The 20,799-nt window shown below is 38.4% G+C and overlaps 1 protein-coding gene across 1 annotated transcript in view; it reads right to left on the minus strand.

The window, feature by feature from the left end:
- HERC2 (HECT and RLD domain containing E3 ubiquitin protein ligase 2) overlaps positions 1–20,799 on the minus strand; it is a 278,735-nt gene that overhangs the window by 155,108 nt on the left and 102,828 nt on the right. The window contains 6 exon segments of the mRNA XM_043554905.1: positions 5,065–5,250; positions 6,151–6,306; positions 7,536–7,720; positions 14,238–14,416; positions 18,367–18,491; positions 18,588–18,816. Of these exon segments, the coding sequence (XP_043410840.1) occupies positions 5,065–5,250; positions 6,151–6,306; positions 7,536–7,720; positions 14,238–14,416; positions 18,367–18,491; positions 18,588–18,816 (1,060 nt within the window).

Genomic DNA, 20,799 nt, shown 5'->3' on the forward strand with positions numbered 1-20,799 from the left:
TGAATCCAAATCTGCATCCAAACCTCATCACCCCTATACATATAACCAACTGTTTAGAGAAAGCGTAACTGAGAGATATTAGACTAAAAGAGAGGGCAATCAACCAAATTCAGAAAATATGAAATTCTCCAGAACAAGTTCCCTGCTTCTTTGACAAATAAAGAGTATTACCACAGAGACAAAGAGGAGGGCCTAGAGATACACTGTTAAATGAAAAAGAGACTGGAAGCATATCAACCAACTATAACATGCAAAACATATTTAGATGCTGATTCAAAATAACCACTAATAAAAAGACCTTTTTAGGGGCACCTGGGTGGCGCAGTCGGTTAAGCGTCCGACTTCAGCCAGGTCACGATCTCACGGTCCGTGAGTTCGAGCCCCGCGTCAGGCTCTGGGCTGATGGCTCAGAGCCTGGAGCCTGCTTCCGATTCTGTGTCTCCCTCTCTCTGCCCCTCCCCCGTTCATGCTCTGTCTCTCTCTGTCCCAAAAATAAATAAATGTTGAAAAAAAAATTAAAAAAAAAAAAAAAGACCTTTTTAGATAATCCAGGAAAATGGAACATAGACTGCATGTAACATTAAGGAATCACTATTAATCTTAGACAGAATAATGATACTAAGGTTTTATTACCAAAAAAGTTCTAATCATTAACAGGTAATGTGTGTCAAAATGTCTTAAAGAGATCTGCTTTAAAATGATTCAATCATTCAATCACTAAGTTAAGTGGAGGAGAAGCTGAAATGTGAATACTTGTAAATCCAGGTTCATTATCCTATTCTCCCCTACTTTTATCTGTGTTTTCACAATGAACAAACATCATTTCTCTAAAAGCTAGAAAAATATCAGATTAACCCTAAGAAAGAAGAAAAGAAATGATAAAGACCAGAGTAGCACCAGCATAAAGACAGACAACTGGATCAATGGAATAGAATCTAGAACTCAGAAATAAATCCTCATATATATGGTCAAATGTTTTGGACAGAGTGTCACAACCATTCAATGGGGGAAGGACAATCTTTTCCACAAGTGGTGCTAGGAAAACTGAATATCCAATCACAAACAAATCAAGTTGGACCCTTACCTTATACACCATATACAAAACTTAAAACAGATCAAAGATTTGAAGAGCTAAAACTATAAAATATCAAACTCTTAGAAAAGAACAGGAGGAATCCTTCATGACATATAATATGGCAATGATTTCTTGAACAGGACACCAAAAGCATAGGCAACAAAAGAAAAACTAGGTTAAGTTGGACTTAATCAAAATTAAACATCACTGGACACTACCAACAAAATGAAAAGGCAATCCACACATAAGGAGAAAATATAACTAAATCATATACATCCAGAATACATAACAAATTCCTACAATTCAACAATAGCAACAATAACAAAACCTGATTCAAAAATAGGAAAAACACTTGAATAGACACTTCTCCAAAGATATGCAAATGGCCAATAAGCACAAGAACAGACATACATTATCACTAACCATTAAGGAAAACCAAATCAAAACTACATTATAATACCACTCTGTCCCATTAGGATGGCTGTTATCAATAAAACAGAAAAAAACAAGTGTTGGCAAGGATGTGAAAAAATAGAGCCCTTCCTTGTACTCTGCCTGTGGGAATGTAAAATGGAACAGCCACTATGGAAAACATTATGGTGGGAAGTTAAACACAGAATTACCATATGACTCAGCAATCCCACTTTTAGCCTCTAACCCAAAGGAAGTGAAAGCAGGGCTTCAAACAGACATTTGCACACCCATGTTCATGACAGCGTTAGTCACATCAGCCAAAAGGTGGAAACCACCAAAGTGTATATCAAGAGATGACTGGATAAACCATTTTGTTTGCAATATTATTAAACATTATTCAGCCTAAAAAAGGAAGGAAATTCTGACACATTCTGACACATTTGTTCTTACCAAAGAACAAATACTGTATGCTTCCACTTACATGACCTACCTAGAGTAGTCAAATTCACAGAAACAGAAAGTTGAATGGTGGTTGTCAAGGGTGAGAGGGAGTGGAGAATGGAGAGTTAATGTTTAATGGGTACAGGGTTTCAATTCAGGAGAGATGAAAGGTTTTGAAACTGGATGGTGGTGTTGAATAACGTGAATGTACTTAATGCCACAGAATGGAAAACTTAAATATGGTTAAAACGACAAATTTTATGTTATGTATACTTCATCATAGTTAAAAAAAAAAAAGTTGGGTTTCCACTCTATCTTACCACCCCCAAAACCAAAAAAAAAAAAACTGTTCACAACACAACACAATCAAGATGATTATATGGCAAATTCTACCAATCTTATACATACCCTTCTGGGGAGGAAAAAAAAAAAGAAGAGGAAAGAACATTCTCTAAGTAACTCTAAGAGACTAGCACAGCCTGTCTTACTAAAACTTTAAATGCCTTGTTATGTTTTTGTACTACTGGATCCCTCAGATAGTTTCTACCAACAAGCTAATATTCTCAGCTGACAGACTGTAAAAAGAAATTTAACAGAGATTGCATGGGAAGCTGTCATGTTCCTAAATTACAGCCTCTTTGTTAGTGGAGGGGTGATTATCAGCAACTTATAGGGCATTAAAAGAAAACTACAATTCACAAGCACAGATGCAAAATTGTTGGAAAAAAGCAAAACACATCAAGACCAGCAACACATATTAATATGACCAATATAATACGATCAAGATAGTTTTATTCCAGATGCAGAAGGCCGATTTAACTTTTGAAAAATCAATAATTAACACATTAATAGAAAAAAGAAAAATTTTATGATCACTGAGATTAATTAAAACTTAATTGCAAAGCAGAATAGAAGGAAACTTCCTTAATATGTAAAGGCTTCTACAAAGAGGGCGCCTGGGTGGCTCAGTTGGTTAAGCATCCAACTTTGGCTCAGGTCATGATCTCACGGTTCACGAGTTCCAGCCCCACGTCGGGCTCTGTGCTGCCAGGTCAGAGCCTGGAGCCTGCTTCAGATTCTGTGACTCCCCTCTCTCTGCCCCTCCCCCGCTCATGCTCTGTCTCTCTCTGTCTCTCAAAAAATAAATAAACTTAAAAAAAATTTTTTTAAAACGGTTTCTACAAAGAAATCCCTTAACAAACCTCGTATTTCATGTGTGAAATTTGGAAAGCTTTTCTTTTCCTCCTAAACAAGACAAGGCTGCCCAGTATCACCATTTGTATTCAACAATGCACCAGAGGGTGCTAACAAGTGCAGAAGTCACAAAGGGAAGCTGCAAGATGAGAAATAGACACAGGCAGAGACAGTCAACTGATTTTGACAAAAGTGGTACTCTTGAAGAGTGACCAAGGACACTCCTTTCACCCAAGAGTGCTGGTACAATGATCCTATGGACAAAATGCCTAGGGAAAAAATGACATATGACCTCTTGGCACAGGGGTGGAATGGTGAGAACTCTCACACTCTATGGAGATGAAAATCAGCACAATCACTATGCAAACCTGGCATTCTGTACTAAAGCATACCCTACAAACCAACAAGAAATAGACATAATTAATTCCAGCAAGAAACAGACATAAGAGGAGCACCTGGGTGGCACAGTTGGTTAAGCACACAACTCCTGGTTTTGACTCAGGTCATGATCTCACAACTCATGAGACTGAGCCCCTCTTGGGGCTCTGTGCTGACAGCACAGAGCCTACTTGGGATTCTTGGTCTCCCTCTTTCTCTACTCCTCCCTCACCCTTGCTCTCTCTCAAAATAAATTTTAAAAAAAATTTAAAAAAAGAAACAGACATAAGAATATTTAAACAAACTATTAAGGAGCACAAGCCTGTGAGAAGTAGAGGAGCAGCAACCACACAAGACCAGAGAGAGGTATCTTTCAGGAGACAAGAAGCAGTGTTTAGGATGTTCCTGCCACCATTCCATTTCTTAATCTGGATGGATGTTATTTTCTTTTTTTTTTTTTTAATTTTTTTAATGTTTATTTATTTTTGAGAGAGAGTGGTGGAGGGGCAGAGAGAGAGGGAGACACAGTATCTGAAGCAGACTCCAGGCTCTGAGCTGTCAGCACAGAGCCCGACGCAGGGTTCAAACTCACAGACCGTGAAATCATGACCTGAGGCGAAGTCGGACGCTTAACCAACGGAGCCAGCCAGGCGCCCCAAATGATTTTCTCTATGATCAGTCACAGAGCTGTTTTCTGTACTTTTGAGTATGTGCTATATTTCATAATAAAAAAAGATTTTTAAATGAGTAAGTTTGAACTGCTTAATCAGATTAAATGCCTTCAACCATACTAACTATAGAGACAAAAATAACATTTAACTTCATAAATACAAATGAATGGTGCTAAAAATACTAGTGATATAAAAAAATTAAAAACTATGCTCCATATCCTATTGTTATTTTCTTCAGGATAGTTGTTACTTCTTATTTGAAACTCCTATGTTAGAAGATGACAGTCTACAATGGAAGGGGAAAAAAGCCCAGCTTGCCTGAGCTTTCCTACAAAATACAAATGAACCACAACTTCAATTTAATTCTATGAGTCCAGGAAGTCAGAACCATACACAGTATGGTAACATACACTTAAAAAATGTCAAAGCTGATAACTTTGAGAAGACAAGTTCCATCCCAATTTGGTAAGCACTATAGACAGTACATATAGGGAAGTGCTCAGCTAAATATCGGAATTCCACAACTTAGTAACATCAGTTAGAAATGAGTTTAAAAAGTCATCCCATATTGATGTCAGCCTCCAAAGCTGGACTATATCTAATTGCCGCAACAGTACCTTCTGGAGACAACACCCAAGAAAGGGTTCTACAGAACTTTCTAAAATAGTCCAATTCAGAAAGTAACAACAATTAACAGAAAAATCATTTCTTATATATAATCTAAATCTCTTCTGATTTGGATTATCTTGATTTTCCACTTATACTCCCATCAGTGAAAATGGCAAATATTGGTTTCTCTTTGTGAAGTATCCTTTCGGATAAAAAGGCAAGAATAGGTTAGATCAGGATAAACTTTCCTCAGCAGAAGTTCTAGAAGTTAAGATGTCATACCCATGATGCCAGGCCAGGCTAACTCTTCGTTATCATCCCTTTCCTTTCCCGGTGCAAGGTGATTGAACCGATCCAGGTGTTCTAACAGGCCACCCAGCAGAGGGACAGCTCCAGCCTCCTGCATGAGACCAGCATTTTTACTGAGCAGAAGCACTATAGAAACTACTAGTTCTGGAAGGAGAACACCTAAATTTTAAAAGAAAAAAAACAGCATTAAGATTTAAATAAAACCATATATCCTATAAAACTACTTTCTAAGCTTGTTCTATGTTCAAATTCTGATAAATCACAAAATAAGGAAAGCATATTTCTACAGGATTATTTTATCTTTCATTTTGAAAGAGACAAAGGTATCAAACAGAACCCTCTGAGTTACAAGAATACTTTTCAAAACCACTGTGTTTCTTTTTTTTTTTTTTTTCAACGTTTATTTATTTTTGGGACAGAGAGAGACAGAGCATGAACGGGGGAGAGGCAGAGAGAGAGGGAGACACAGAATCGGAAACAGGCTCCAGGCTCTGAGCCATCAGCCCAGAGCCTGACGCGGGGCTCGAACTCAGGGACCGCGAGATCGTGACCTGGCTGAAGTCGGACGCTTAACCGACTGCGCCACCCAGGCGCCCCAAAACCACTGTGTTTCAACACTTCTGTGAACTTGTCTTTTATTCAGAAAACTTAAGTGTTTACAACTAAGTTTACTTTCAGTAAAAAAGCACTTAATAAGAATGCTCTAGTGTCACAGAACTAACTTGAAAACATATTAAGAAATACTGGAAATTATTAAGGTCCTGAAAGGCGCAATTAATTTTTATGGGGCTGAAATAAAATTAGACAATTCCCAATGACCTCATTATTGAAATGTTAATAATGGCTGTATGACTCTAAATCACTAATTACATTTACAGTGACACAACTCCTACACCAACAGAATTGTCAAGCAAGTAAAAAAAGAAAAGGAGAAAAGCCAACATGACTAGAAAATGTATGGGGCAAAGGCATGCAGGTTTATCAGGAAGTGATAAATTTTAAGTCTTATCTATCTCTGAAAATAAATAAATGTCTGAAGGTAGGATATAAAAAAGGTACCAGTGAAGTCCCCTTCCACAATGCAGGCCACCTCTGCAAAGTGCCGCCAGCTGGTGGAAGCAATGCTGGCTGCCACAGGCAGTATATCTCCAATGTGTGTGCACAAAAGGGCTGTGTACTTCTTCAGCAAGGAACCAACACCCATAAGCTCAGGACCTTGAAGAAAGATTTAGAAAATTTCATTTTTACCATTAAAATTTACTTCGTAAATAAATCGCATTGATTCCACCCTCATCTATACATCTTTTATGTATAACAATTTTCTCAAAGGAGAAAATTAACCCATATTCCCTGGCTGTTTTTATGTCACAGTATTTGAGAAACAGTGAATTTGGTTATGTAAATTTTCATACACTGCACTATATAATACCTAGAAAATTTTTTTAATGTAAATACTAAAGTCATAATTTATAGAGTTTTAAAACCTTACACCTAATACACACAAATGTTATCAAATTTCAAGTCTTAACACTTGCAAATTACTTCCAATAAACAAAGTTAGGCATTCTTCAATCTCCTAACATCTTTAACTTTTCTTCCTACAAGGCTCTTAATAGCTTTTCAGTCCTCATGATTTTGTCTTTGAGATGTCTCTTTCGAACTGTAAGTTCACCTATTTCAACCTGAAATTTTCTATCTACAAATGCCTAATTTTTTCAGCAACTAAGATATTTTAGAATATATATAAACCTTTTCAGTTTTCAGCAACTATTTTAGAATATAACATCTATAAAAATATTAACAGCAGCAGATGTTTCCATCCTTGACAGAGAAAGCCAATTTACACAGAGCCACCTTTTGAGCTTGTGGAAAGTACTCTAATCTATGTCATGCACAGAACTAAGTGCTTAAATATCATCTTATTTTAATCCTCATAGGCACCCTCAGATGTTATCCCAGCCCCGCAGGTGAGCAACATACAGCCCCCTGGTAAATCTCAGACTTAGTCCCATGTCTAGCGGCTAATAAACCAGTGCTATAACTGAGACCCAGCCTTCCTCCAATGATGATTCATTCCTTGCATTATTCCCCACCTGGTTTTCCAGTGCGATCAACAAATGCTATGTCACTACTTTGTTCCCACATTATGTTAGTATCCAACACTCCATAACAGACACGTAGAGTAAGTCTGATAAATTGTCTGTTAAGACTAACTTGAACATAAAGGAAACTATTTTTGATGTCCAAAGAACTTAAATATTAAGACAAGGAAACAAAAAATATTGATGAGTCTAATATTTGTCCCCCAAAAAAGTGGATACAAAATGAAGTCCCCCAAATTGGCACATTTAATAATATAAGAACAACTCATCTGGGAGTGTAGAATAGGCCTAAATTAAAAAGCCCAAAATACACACAAGACATTTTAATTTTAAGCAACTTACTAGATATATCTGAGGTCTGACCAATACTTTCTCCTGGATAAAGTTTACTGATAAGTAGGCGCTGAAAGCGCAGCAACAAATCCAATGAAGCAGTTCTTTCACGACTATGTTGCTCGAAGTCTAGACATGATGAAATCCGACGGGCAACATCTTTCAATCTGGCTACTGTCTGAGAAGCAATGTTTCTATGCAGAGGAAAGAAGATTGCAAAATTTAACAAGCTATGTCTATTAAAAAAAAAAGTATTAAGAAAGCACGTCAAAAACTAAACTCAGAAATATAATCATGCATCCAGGTGACCTGTAGCGGGCTTCCTTCCCCAAATATGAGTCAGGTGTGTCGGCAGTAAACACAACCTCAGTCAAAACTGAGAAAAGAAGCACAGAAGTTGTAAAAGATATAATGATGCCCTTTGCTTTACAAATGTGCTCTAAAGAGCTATGTGGAATGGTCCAAAATGATAGAAAACAGACCTCTGGGGAAAAAAACAACTGTGTCGTTATTTTTGTCCAAAGCTGTATTTCAAATATAGATGTGACACTATTCTTAAATACAAGATTTACTCGCCTTCCTGCATCTGCCTCACAAATCTGCCTTGAGACCTACTCAAGTTAAGTACCTAGGTGGGCAATGCAGGGGGCACACAGGGCTCAGAAAGCACAGGAAAGAAGACCAAAGCGGGTGCAAACAGACCAGGTCAGAGTAACAGGTGCTCAAACAACACAGCAGCAAAGAAAGGAGCAGTGGGATCTAACTTGAGCCACAAACCATCAGTTAATAGGGTGAAAAAGGAAAAAAAAAACATGGGTCCCAAAAGTAAAATTAGAACAGTAGTAAAATGTTCTGGCTCCACAAGAAACTTGCAAAGGAACAAGGGCAGGGAGTCAAGTCAAGACAAGAGAATGAAGAGGAATGGACACTGTAGGTGATAGAGTGCCCGGCTGCTGGTACTAGATTCTGTAATGCTGAGTCAGCCCCTGAAGCTTCAAAAGGAGAGTATGTTCTGTTTATGTTTGAGGAAATTAAGTTCAGTATGAGTGTGAACGTAGATTAGAGGAGACATAGACTACCAGATAAGACCCTGCCACCCAGGGACAGTCCCACCACCAGTCAAACAAGGCCTGATCCCCGTACTAAGAACAGAGGAATGAATCAGGGGAAGAAAAGAGCTAAAACAGAGCCTTGCTCTGGGCTGCTGTCAAAGTAGCTCCATCTCAGGGCGGGTGAGGGCCAGCCAGCCAACACCTGGCATTGCCACTGAGCAGGTAAGTCTGGGAACTCTGCATAACACCAGGCCACAGACAGGAATTCTATTCCACTCCTTTGATTTCTAACGTTGACAGTAGGTTTGTGGAAAACCTGTCAGTTGCACTTGCCCCCATGATTCATTCCTGGAACTAACAGCACTGTGAGGAAGAAGAGGAGCAGGAAACATTTGAGGAGTTCCAGCACAACTCCAACACACATCCAAAAGTTGCTAAGAAAGAACAGCAAGAAGCCCTTGGCTACTGCACAGGGATACTCCATCCACACAAAATGAAGGTAGGTGCTCACAGGGTCTTGCCTCTAGTCAACCTCACCTTTCTATTCTACTACCTGATACCCTGCCTTGACAGTAGAAAAAATCTGGGTTTCATGCTATACAAGAAGGAGCAAAGGACACTAATATAAATGTTAACTTATTTCCTTAATAAAAAATCCTGAACCATAATCAAAATGTATAAGTCTGGTAGAGTTCACTAATTAAAAAATCTTCATAGCTCTTGATTTTATATAAATATTTTTCTGTGGCTTCTTGCCAGTGTAAGACTAAAGCATTACTCTGAAATCTGTTTCACAACTTATTCTTGGCAAACTGCAATTTCTTTAACCTATTTTCCAAGGAATAAAGTATACAAAACATCCCTACAATCTCTTCCATCTTTAGACTATTTTTCAACAACTGTATCAGCTAAGTCAACACATTGAGCTACCTTCAATCACACTTAAGGTAAGAAAATTAAATATCAAAGTCTCTCTCTACATGAGAGAAGTACACTTTCTACATTTATGAAAAGAGTCTGGATCGTAGGCACTCTGTTAGTGAGAAAGGTGTTGATACATTTTCCTTTCTCTATATTCTAAAACTTTTGTGAAGTGTTGTTTACTTCCAGGGTTGTGGGGTTTTTTTTCTTTTTTTTTTTTTAATTTTTTTTTTTCCAACGTTTATTTATTTTTGGGACAGAGAGAGACAGAGCACGAACGGGGGAGGGGCAGGGAGAGAGGGAGACACAGAATCGGAAACAGGCTCCAGGCTCTGAGCCATCAGCCCAGAGCCTGACGCGGGGCTCAAACTCACAGACCGCGAGATCGTGACCTGGCTGAAGTCGGACGCTTAACCGACTGCACCACCCAGGCGCCCCCAGGGTTGTGTTTTTTAAGCAGGTATATAACTATTATAAAACTTCTGTGGAGACAGCTCCTCCCTGTGTTACCAAAGGTTCAGAAGACAACCTATGAGATGGTCTAAAAAGTGCTGTCCAATAGTAACATAATGCCAGGAAGCCACATATGTCATTTAAAATGTTCTGCCAGTCACTGGGGCACCTGGCTAGCTCAGTCAGTTAAGCACTGAACGCTTGATTTCAACTCAGGTCATGATCTCACAGTTTGTGAGACTGAGCCCCGCATTGGGCTCTATGCTGACAGTGAGGAGCCTGCTTGGTATCCTCTCTCTCCCTCTCTCTCTGCCCCTTGCCTGATTGTGCTCTTTTTCACTCTGTCAAAATAAACAAATAAACTTAAAAAAATGTTTAATGTTCTGCCAGTCACATTAATAAAGAAAAAAAGAAATGTAAAACCAGTATTAATAAAATATCCCAATATATTGAAAATACTATTTCAACATAAAACTTTCTAACAACTGAACATAAAACTTTCTAGTTTTCAACATAAAACTTTCTAACAACTGAATCAAGTCCAAGGTTTTAAATATGAATTTTAATAATTAATAATTCAATTAAAATAACTGAATTTTAATTAATAAAAAATAAAACTTCAGTGTCTCAGCTACACTGGACACGTTCCAAGTGCTAATCAGTCAAACATGGCAAGAGACTTCCAGACTGTACAGTAACAGGCATTGATGGGTAAAACAGACAAGTCTCTCCACACCAAGGGAATAAACAGGCCGGGCAACCTACCATAGGCCGAGATCAGGGAACACACACTCACTCTCTGACAAACACCAGGAGTCCTGACACAGCCTCCTCAGCAAAGGGTAGGGCATTCAAGAACTCAATATTGTTTCAGAAAATACATGCTTTATACTTTAAAACTTCTGCATAGAACTTCATTTTTTAATTACAAAGCACTCAGCATCCATTTTCTCATTTGATCCTTAACTCTATAAACACTGCTCCTGTTATTACTCTTCCAGTTACCACACTGGGGAGAGTTTCACTTGCCAATTTTATACAAGCAGTCACAAGTGAAATCTTCTAGGAATAAATCCCAGCGTCTTTCCACTACCACCAACTACACTGAGTTAATTCACTTTCAATCTGTTGTACTAAAGATCAGAATGTATGAGATACTGATCAAAAGAAACAATCATCAGATTAAAAAAAAAAAAGGAAAATTTTTTTAATTAGCATTTACTATAATCTATTTAAAGAACTAGCTCTAAAGCTTCCTCTTCAAAGTTCCCAATGTGTCCAGTAAATTCTGGTGCTTCAGGTATGGACAGCAGGCTGCCCCCACACCAGCAGCATACTACCCACCACTCTTCTGGACATACATGCAGAGCCCCCTGTTCTCTGAACTTGGCTACTACCTGAGTCAACACTCTAGAATACTTTCTCTATGTATAGAAAATGAAACAAAACAGGAGCCAAGTTTACACAGGAAAGAATTTTGTTAAATAGAAGAGCCAAGGGGCGCCTGGGTGGCGCAGTCGGTTAAGCGTCCGACTTCAGCCAGGTCATGATCTCGCGGTCCCTGAGTTCGAGCCCCGCGTCAGGCTCTGGGCTGATGGCTCAGAGCCTGGAGCCTGTTTCCGATTCTGTGTCTCCCTCTCTCTCTGCCCCTCCTCCGTTCATGCTCTGTCTCTCTCTGTCCCAAAAATAAATAAACGTTGAAAAAAAAAAATTTTTTTTTTTTTTAATAAAAAAATAAATAAATAAATAGAAGAGCCAAGAGTTTTCCATTGTCTAACAAATACCTTTCAAAAATCACCTTGCTTTTTTGGTCTTTTTGAATGACAATGAAATGTTGGCTGACATTTTTCAGGAACAGTGTCTGATCACTTCAGCCCAAGGTTCCTGTTTATATTCTGACTCTGACTGATTCTTACCTCCTCCAGATAGGGCCTTCAGAAATAATGCTCACCATTCTTTTATTTACTTCAGCATTTAAATTAACAGTTGTCGGGGCGCCTAGGCGGCTTAGTCGGTTGAGAATCCAACTTCGGCTCAGGTCATGATCTCGTGGTTGACGAGTTCGAGCCCCATGTCAGGCTCTGTACTGACAGCTCAGAGCCTGGAGCCTGCTTTGGATTCTGTGTCTCCCTCTCTCTCTGTCCCTCCCCCACTCATGCTCTATCTCTCTCTGTCTCAAAAATAAATAAAAAGATTAAAAAAATATATTTTAATTAAAAGTTGTCTTAGGCATCCAGATGACCAACAGACACATGAAAAGATGCTCAACATCGCTCATCATCAGGGAAATACAAATCAAAACCACATCAAGATACCACTTCACACCAGTCAGAATGATTAAAATTAACTCAGGTGGGGCGCCTGGGTGGTGCAGGCGGTTAAGCGTCCGACTTCAGCCAGGTCACGATCTCACGGTCCGTGAGTTCGAGCCCCGCGTCAGGCTCTGGGCTGATGGCTCAGAGCCTGGAGCCTGCTTCCAGTTCTGTGTCTCCCTCTCTCTCTGCCCCTCCCCCTTCATGCTCTGTCTCTCTCTGTCCCAAAATAAATAAACGTCGAAAGAAAAAAAATCACTCTATAAAATTAACTCAGGAAACAACAGATGCTGAGAAAAGGGAACCCTCTTGCAATTGTTGGTAAGAATGCAAACTAGTGCAGCCACTCTGGAAAACAGTGTGGAGGTTCCTCAAAAAATTAAAAACAGAATTACCCTACTACCCAGAAATAGCACTGCTAGGAATTTATCCAAAGGATACAGGAGGGCTGATTCATAGGGGCACAGGTACCCCAACGTTTATAGCAGCACTATCAACAATAGCCAAATTATGGATAGAGCCCAAATGTCCATCAACAGATGAATGGATAAGGAAGATGTGGTTTATATATATAATGGAATACTACTTGGCAATGAGAAACAATGAAATCTTGCCATTTGTAACAATGTGGATGGAACTGCAAGGGTATTATGCTAAGTGAAATAAATCAGTCAGAGAAAGACAGATATCATATGTTCTCACTCACATGGAATTTGAGAAACTTAACAGAAGACCATGGGAGAAGGAAGGGGAAAAAAATTGTTTCAAACAGAAAGGAAGGCAAACCATAAGAGACTCTTAAATACAGAAAACTGAGGGTTGATGGGGGGTGGGGGGAGAAGGGAAAATGGGTGATGGGCACTAAGGAAGGCACTTGTTGGGATGAGCACTGGGTGTTGTATGTAAGCTATGAATCATGGGAATCTACTCCTGAAGCCAAGAGCACAGTGTACATACTGTATGTTAGCTAACTTGACAATAAATTATATTAAATAATTAATTAAAAAGATAAAAAAATAAAAGTTGTCTTAGTAATACATAGAATTCTATGACATATGCAATGAGGCAATGATACAACCAATTTAAAAAAAAAAAGTTCTACCAAAATGATTTTCATTTGCATCTACTGCTTACTAATGAAGCTAAGAATCTTTTCCTGTTTATCGTACATTCCAATTTTCTCTTGTTTGAAAATCTTTAGAATCTCCAGTTCTACCTCACACACTCCAAACTCTCCCCTCATCTATATTTAATGTCTGCTCTTAAAACAGTGTGGAGGTTCCTCAAAGTTAAAAACAGAACTACCTTATGATCCGGGAATCATCCTACTGGGTATTACCCAAATACAAAAACACTCATTCAAAGGGAAGCTGCCCAAGTGTCCCTCAATAGATGAATGGATAAAGAAGATGTGGTGTGTATACACAATGAAATATGATTCATCCATAAAAAATGAAACCCTGTCATTTGCAATGACATGGATAGCGCTAGAAAGTATAATACTAAGTACTTAAGTCAGCAGAGAAAGACAAATACCATATGATGTCACTCATATGTGGAATTTAAGAAATAAAACAAATGAGTAAAGGGGGGAAAAAGACAGACAAACCAAGAAACAGACTCTTAATTACAGAGAACAAACTGATGGTTACCAGATGGGAGGGGGGTGGGAGGATGGCTTAACTAGGCGACAGAAATTAAGGAGTGCACTTAAAATGAGCACAGGATGATACATGAAACTGTTCAATTACTATATTGTATACCTAAAGCTAATATAACACTGTGTGTTTACTAACTAGATTTAAAATAAAAACTTAAAAGAGTCTGCTCTTTACCCCAAAACCTATTCTACATAATTTTCAGAGTATACCTCAGCAGCCAAAACATTTTCAGACCCTAGTGCTAGCTAGATCTCACTATCTTACTATGAAAACCAATAATCCTCCTGTTAAAATATATCTAATACTATTTACCTAAGAAGCTGTTGTATGAGCTGAACCAGAGGCAAACACTGTTTTCCAGAAGATTCATAGATCCCAGTATTAATAAGATCTTTATCCAATGGAGTCCTACTTCTATGAAATGTCGAGGCACTGGCTTCCTGTTCATCAATTTCTTTTTCCTTCTGTGCTTCTTTTTTGGCTTCCATATCCTGTAATTCATAAAACAGAAACTGGTTACCAGTTATCTTAGTACCAAGTGTGAATGCACCCTGAGCTGAGCCCTGATCTCACAGCCTAGATGTCCCAGCTTCTGTGCACTAACTCACAAAACCACCTGGTGACACTGGCCCACATCCACTGTCAGAAACCCCACTGCTCAGGTGCTCAGTTTCTAAACAGACTATTTGTCCTATAAATCCATTACCCAGGCTGCCATTGCTGACGTTCTCCAGGTTCCTTCTGTAAAGTCCCTAAAATCTTTTCTCCTGCTACTGGATCTAAGAAATACTTAATGTGATCTGCCCCATACACACACAGTCTATTTTGCAAATATGAAGCAAGAACTCAAGAATAAGAGGATATATTCCCAAGTCATGTATCTGATAAGAAACATGTGTTCAGAATACAGAAAGAATTCTTACAACTCAACAATTAAAAAATAAATAACCAACTTAAAAATAAGCAAAGGATTTGAATAGGAGTATCTTCAAAGATGATATATAAGTGGCTCATAAGCACATGAAAAGATGTTAGACATCATTAGTCATCAGGGAAATTCACATCTGTTAGGATAGCTACAAAAGAAAAGTTGGACAGTAGCAAGCATTGACAAGGATGTAGAGAAATCAGAACCCTCATACATTGCTACTGGGAATATAAAGTGGCACAGCCACTTAAGAAAAAAATCTGGCCATTCTTCAAAACATAAACACAGAGATACTATAAAACAAAACAAATCCACTCCTAGGCATACACCCATAAGAAAAAAAAGCCTGTCCAAACAAAAACCTATACACAAATGTTCGTAACAGCATTATTCATAACTTAAAAATAGAAACAACTAAATGTCCATTGGCTGATGAATGTATAAACAAAATGTGCTATGCCATACAATGGAATATTATTTAGCAATTTTAAAAAATTAAGTATGACATGAATAAACTCTGAAAACACTAGGCTAAGTGAAAAGCCAGACACAAAAGGTCACGTATTGTATAAATCCATTTATATGAAATGTCCAGAGCTAAAAATTCTTCAGGAGACAGAAAGTAGATTAGCAGTGGTCAATGGTTGAGACAAGTAGGGAATAGGGGGTGTGACTGTTAAGGGACACAGAGTTTCTTTTTGAAGTAATGAAAAGGTTCTGAAATCACTGGTGATGATGGTTGCGCAACTCTGTGAGTATACCACTGAATTATACACTGTAAAAGAGTGAATTTTATAGTATGTGAATTAGATCGCAATAAAGCTATTATTTAAAAAAAAAGAAACAAAAAGGCAAAAAACAAAAATAGAAGGTATCTTTGCCAAACACAACCAATATTCCTGAGGACTTACTATATACCAAGCATTGTTCTAGTAACCAAATTTATGGTGAAAAAGCAAAAAATTTCTTTCCTTCTGAGCATTTTCTAATGGCAAAAACCAGAACAGTCTAAACACCAACAACAATCCACCCCAATCCTTGAGGGGTATAGGGATGAAGACTCAGCCTCAGTGGCTACCCACTGTTAAGGATAAGAGAGCAACATAAATCAGAAAAATGAATAATGTGCATCCTTTTAACCCAGCACAATTTCATTTCTAAAACTCATTCCTAACAATCATTCTTATACTCTATTCAATGACTTATAATCCATAAGAATATACTTAGAGGCGCCCGGGTGGCTTAGTCAGTTAACCATCCAACTTCTGATTTTGGCTCAGGTCATGATCTCACAGTTCATGGAATCAAGCCCAGCACTGGGTTCTGCACTAACAGCTTGGAGCCTGCTCGGGATTTTCTCTCTCCTCTCTCTCTGCCCTTTCCCCCACTCATGCACACTATCAAAATAAATTACATTTTTAAAAAGAATATAATTAATAATTGTAGTAAAAATATCTAAAACCTAAATGGTAAATAGATTATTTATAAAAAATAAAAAGAAATATGAAGGAACTCCCTTTTCATATGACAGACTTCTCCAAAACAACAGAACAAATGGACAGTAAAATATACAACAGAAAACATGGCAACCTGATGAGTAAAAAAGATGCAAATTAACACACCACTGAAATTAATCCTAGCCTCATAATCACATCATTAGTAAACATTTGCATCCTCAAAAGTCAGACAATAAAACAAAAATATTAACAATATTGGCATACTAATAATTCTTAAATATGAGGTTTTTGTTTATGTCTTTCTGTAGCTTTATAACAATTTTGTTTTAAAATGAATGGCCTTTTAGTTATCTTTTAGGCTTAATGATTATATAGATCACAATCTATGTATCTCGGTAGCCTCTCTACCTCTGCAATACCCTGCCTCCAATACCTCCTTAAAGGTCCCTCCCTCTGTCCAGCAGGAAGTGAGGAATAAACATTTGCTAACTAAATTAATAGGTTCTAAAAATACTGCTTGGGTCATATCTGGCCCACTCGTGGACTTCCTCTGTCTGTTCTCTGTCACGGCTCCCATCAGGTAAGCTGTCACACAGAGCTGTGTGGGGAAGAGGAAGAAAAGGAAGAGGCTTGGAATCAGCAAACCTACCACTCACTAGTCCTAACACCTTAGCAAATCACTACACTTTTGTGGTACATATGTCCACATCTATAAAATGGAATTTTAAACCACTTTTTCCACTCAACACCGTTGACAAAGTTAAAAGAGAAAATCAAAATAAAGTACACAGCATAGTACCTGGAAAATAATAGCTATACAAAGAACTGTAGTTGTTCCTAATGTTATTTATACGATTTCTTCTATTTTTTTTCAATTTAAATTTTTTTTTAATGTTTTTATTTATTTTTGAGAGACAAAGCGTGAACAGTGGAGGGACAGCGAGAGAGGGAGAAGTAGAATTAGAAGCAGGCTCCAGGCTCTGAGCTGTCAGCACAGAGCCTGGCACGGGACTTGAACTCACGAACCATGAGATCGTGACCTGAGCTGAAGTCGGACACGTAACCGACTGAGCCACCCAGGCGCCCCTATTTTTTTTTTTCAATTTAATCAAAATACTTCTTAAGTACGCTTTCAAAGATATTTTCAATGTATTTACTTCATCTAATTTTGTCAGTGTTAGTTTTTAGATAAAAAACTATTGCAACAATAAAAGCAACAAAAGAAGCTATGAATGACCAATAAGTACATACAAATGCAAATTAAAACCACACTTCCCTCACCCAGAATAGCTAAATTTATGAAGAATGACATGCCTCATGGCGGTGAGGTCAAGAAGAGCTAGAACTAGAACTCTCATATTGGCTGGTTCAAATTAAATGCCACAGCCACTTTGGGAAACTGTAAAAACACAGTCACCAAAAGACCTAGCAAATTCTACTTCCAAGTATTTACGCAAGAGAAAAACACATGTTCACTAAAGGACTTGTATACAGCATGATCAAAGCAGCTTTACAGAATCAAAAATTTTAATCAAATGTCTATCAACAGGACAATGAATAAACAAACAGTGCCATAATCATACAATGAAATACTCAATGGTAAAAACAACAGATGAGTCTGAAAATTATCAATGTAAAATAAAGCAGACATAAAATAGTACATACTATATGATTCCATTTATGTGGCAATCAGAACTGGCAACACTAATTTAATCTGAGGGAAGATGGGAGTCCTGGAGTGCAAAGAGGCACAATGACACTTTCTAGGGTGAAGGAAATGATTCATAATATGATCAGGGTATCTGTCATATTCATTTAAGTAGATAAAAGTGGGTATATTTTATCATACTTAATATCTCAAGTTTTTTTAACTAGTTAGATAAAAAAGCTTTAATTACAGAAAATATTTGGATGTTACTAACCATTTTATGTTTGTTTTTCAATAATTCTTTCAAAATGTTGTTATTTCTTCACCTGAGTACAGTGTTTCAATCTCAGCTCACTGACAGGTAAAACTTGCCTCTGTCAGCTCACATACATACTCCTAGAACCATACCTGGATTTCTGCAGTAATGGCTGCATTTAAGGCCGACTCTAAGCCTCCATCGGCCATCAAGCTGCCCACCAGAAGATCAATCATGAATCGACGACCTGGACTTATGTTTACTTCATTGCCTGAAACTGGAAAGGAAAGTGTTTTTGACAATGTGGGGTAAGTGCCAATGCCCCTTGGCACCCTCTTGTGCACCCACCACTCCACCCCATCCCCAAACCCACCTGCACAGGGCAGGAGAGCAGAGAGCGCCCGGGCCCTTTCCTCAGCAGTGGGCAGAAGCACGGACCACCCACTCTGCAGCACAGCCTGGGCAGCTGCCTGCACGGTGCTCAGCACACCTGCACTGCTGGCCAGAGACACCACAGTCTGTTTCAGGCTGTTGAGGAGGACGCTGCCCAGACCTAAACCAAGGAATTCTGGGTCAACCTGGTGACTAATGGCAGCATGCAACTGAAAGGAGAAAAAGAATTTTAATTTAGAAGTCCTAAAAACAAGTGTATTTCAAATCTTGTTAAAGATTAAATAATACCTCAAACTGAGTTTTATTCAAATAATAAAGAAAAAAGCTCTGCTATATGAATTTTTTTAACTAGACTAAAAACTTTTACTCATACTAGGTGAGAGTCCACAGTCCAGAATTTTTTAAACCCACTATAAATACATATATGGAAGAGCTCAAGACCAATGGAGAGGTTAAATCATGTGGAAACAGGGGCACCTGGGTGGCTCAGTCGGTTACACACTCGACTGGCTCAGGTCATGATCTCACGATTTGTGAGTTCGAGCTCCACATCGGGCTCTGTGCTGACAGCTCAGAGTCTGGAGCCTGCTTCGGATTCTGTGTATCCCTCTCTCTTTGCCCCTCTCCCACTTATGTTCTATCTCTCTCTCTCTTTCAAAAATAAATAAACATTAAAAGAAATAAAATCAAGTGGAAACAGCAACCTCCACCCCACCACCAGTCATCTGCACCAAACACAGAGAAATAGCGAATATAATACAACCCGAAAGCTGTTAAAAAAATATAGGGGCGCCTGGGTGGCTCAGTCAGTTGAGCATCTGACTTCAGCTCAGGTCATGGTATTGCAGCTTGTGAGCTCAAGCCCCACATTGGGCTCACTGCTGTCAATGCAGAGCCTGCTTTATATCCTCTGTTCCCTTCTCTCTCTGCCCCTCTCATGCTCTCTCTCAAAAATAAATAAACATTTAAAAAATGTTTTAAAAAAAAAGATTATATAGCCAAGCTGAGAGTATACAAGGAAGTTCCTCAAGGGCCAAACCAGAACTCAGAGAGATACACACAGCAGGAGCCAAGAGGTTCTGGACTCTAAGAACAGATCAAGGCCTTGGGGCATGAGATCCCAGCTGCCCCTGACAGCCCACTGAACCTGAGTTTCCTGCAGAAGTTTGGGAGCCACTGAAGATCACCCATCTATTGCCAGCCAGGGCCTGAAAACAACACTGTCCATAAAAGCTTTTGGTAGAAAGAGACCCCACAATAAATCAGAGACCTGACAGATGTAAAATCTGTCCTGTGAACAGATGTAAAATCAAGTTTACACCAACCATCTAGGTACACATATCACAAGTCAAGAACTGAAAACCAAAACTCATCTGGAGCCTGAGAAACTCATGACACTTAAGAGACACAAATACAAAACTGTCGTCTGGGGACATCATCATAGCCAAAGGCAAGGGGATACCCCTAGCAAACCTCCCCTGAAAGTGGTGTTGCAGTCAGAAAGGACAAGCCATACTAGGTCACCACAAGGTAGAATCAAAAAACAGAGCTCTTATAAGAGGCAAAACTCACACCCCAAGGCAGCAATAAAAACAATGGAATGACTCCATAAAAAAAGAAAATGTTCTTAGAGATCAAGGAAGGAACAGAACCCAGAAGAATATAATGAACAAAATGAAAGCTTTGAAAAAGACCCAAATATAAATTCTAAAAATGAAAAAAACAGCTACAAGAATAAAAACCTCAAGGCAGAAGTGTGAAAAGCCTGGGCCCAGGTTCCAGCCCTAAACCTTGAGGCCATGGGTACCTGATCTGGGCCACATTCCTAAACCTCTCTCTGTGTCCTCATTTATGCAATATACATCACAGGTCCTAACTCTCAGATGGGTGGCACACTGATTTAATGAGTTAATGCATGGAATGCAATGATCATACAAGTATTTATTTTATAATGGACAATTCAAAAATATGGAACATTCATCTAAAGAAAGGATTTGGGAACTGAAAGAGAGCACTGAATGAAAAACCAGAAGGCAGAATGGAAAAGACAGAAAATGAACATCATAAAAGATAAAAAAGATTTTTAAAATATCAAAGAAGTTGTGATACTTAGGAAGACAAGAGAAGTTCAACATACACTGAGAAGGAGATAAAAAAAAGAGTTAATTTCAATGGTAAATGGTGACTATTTT

Source organism: Prionailurus bengalensis, chromosome B3, assembly GCF_016509475.1.
Source record: "Prionailurus bengalensis isolate Pbe53 chromosome B3, Fcat_Pben_1.1_paternal_pri, whole genome shotgun sequence".
Taxonomy (NCBI): domain Eukaryota; kingdom Metazoa; phylum Chordata; class Mammalia; order Carnivora; family Felidae; genus Prionailurus; species Prionailurus bengalensis.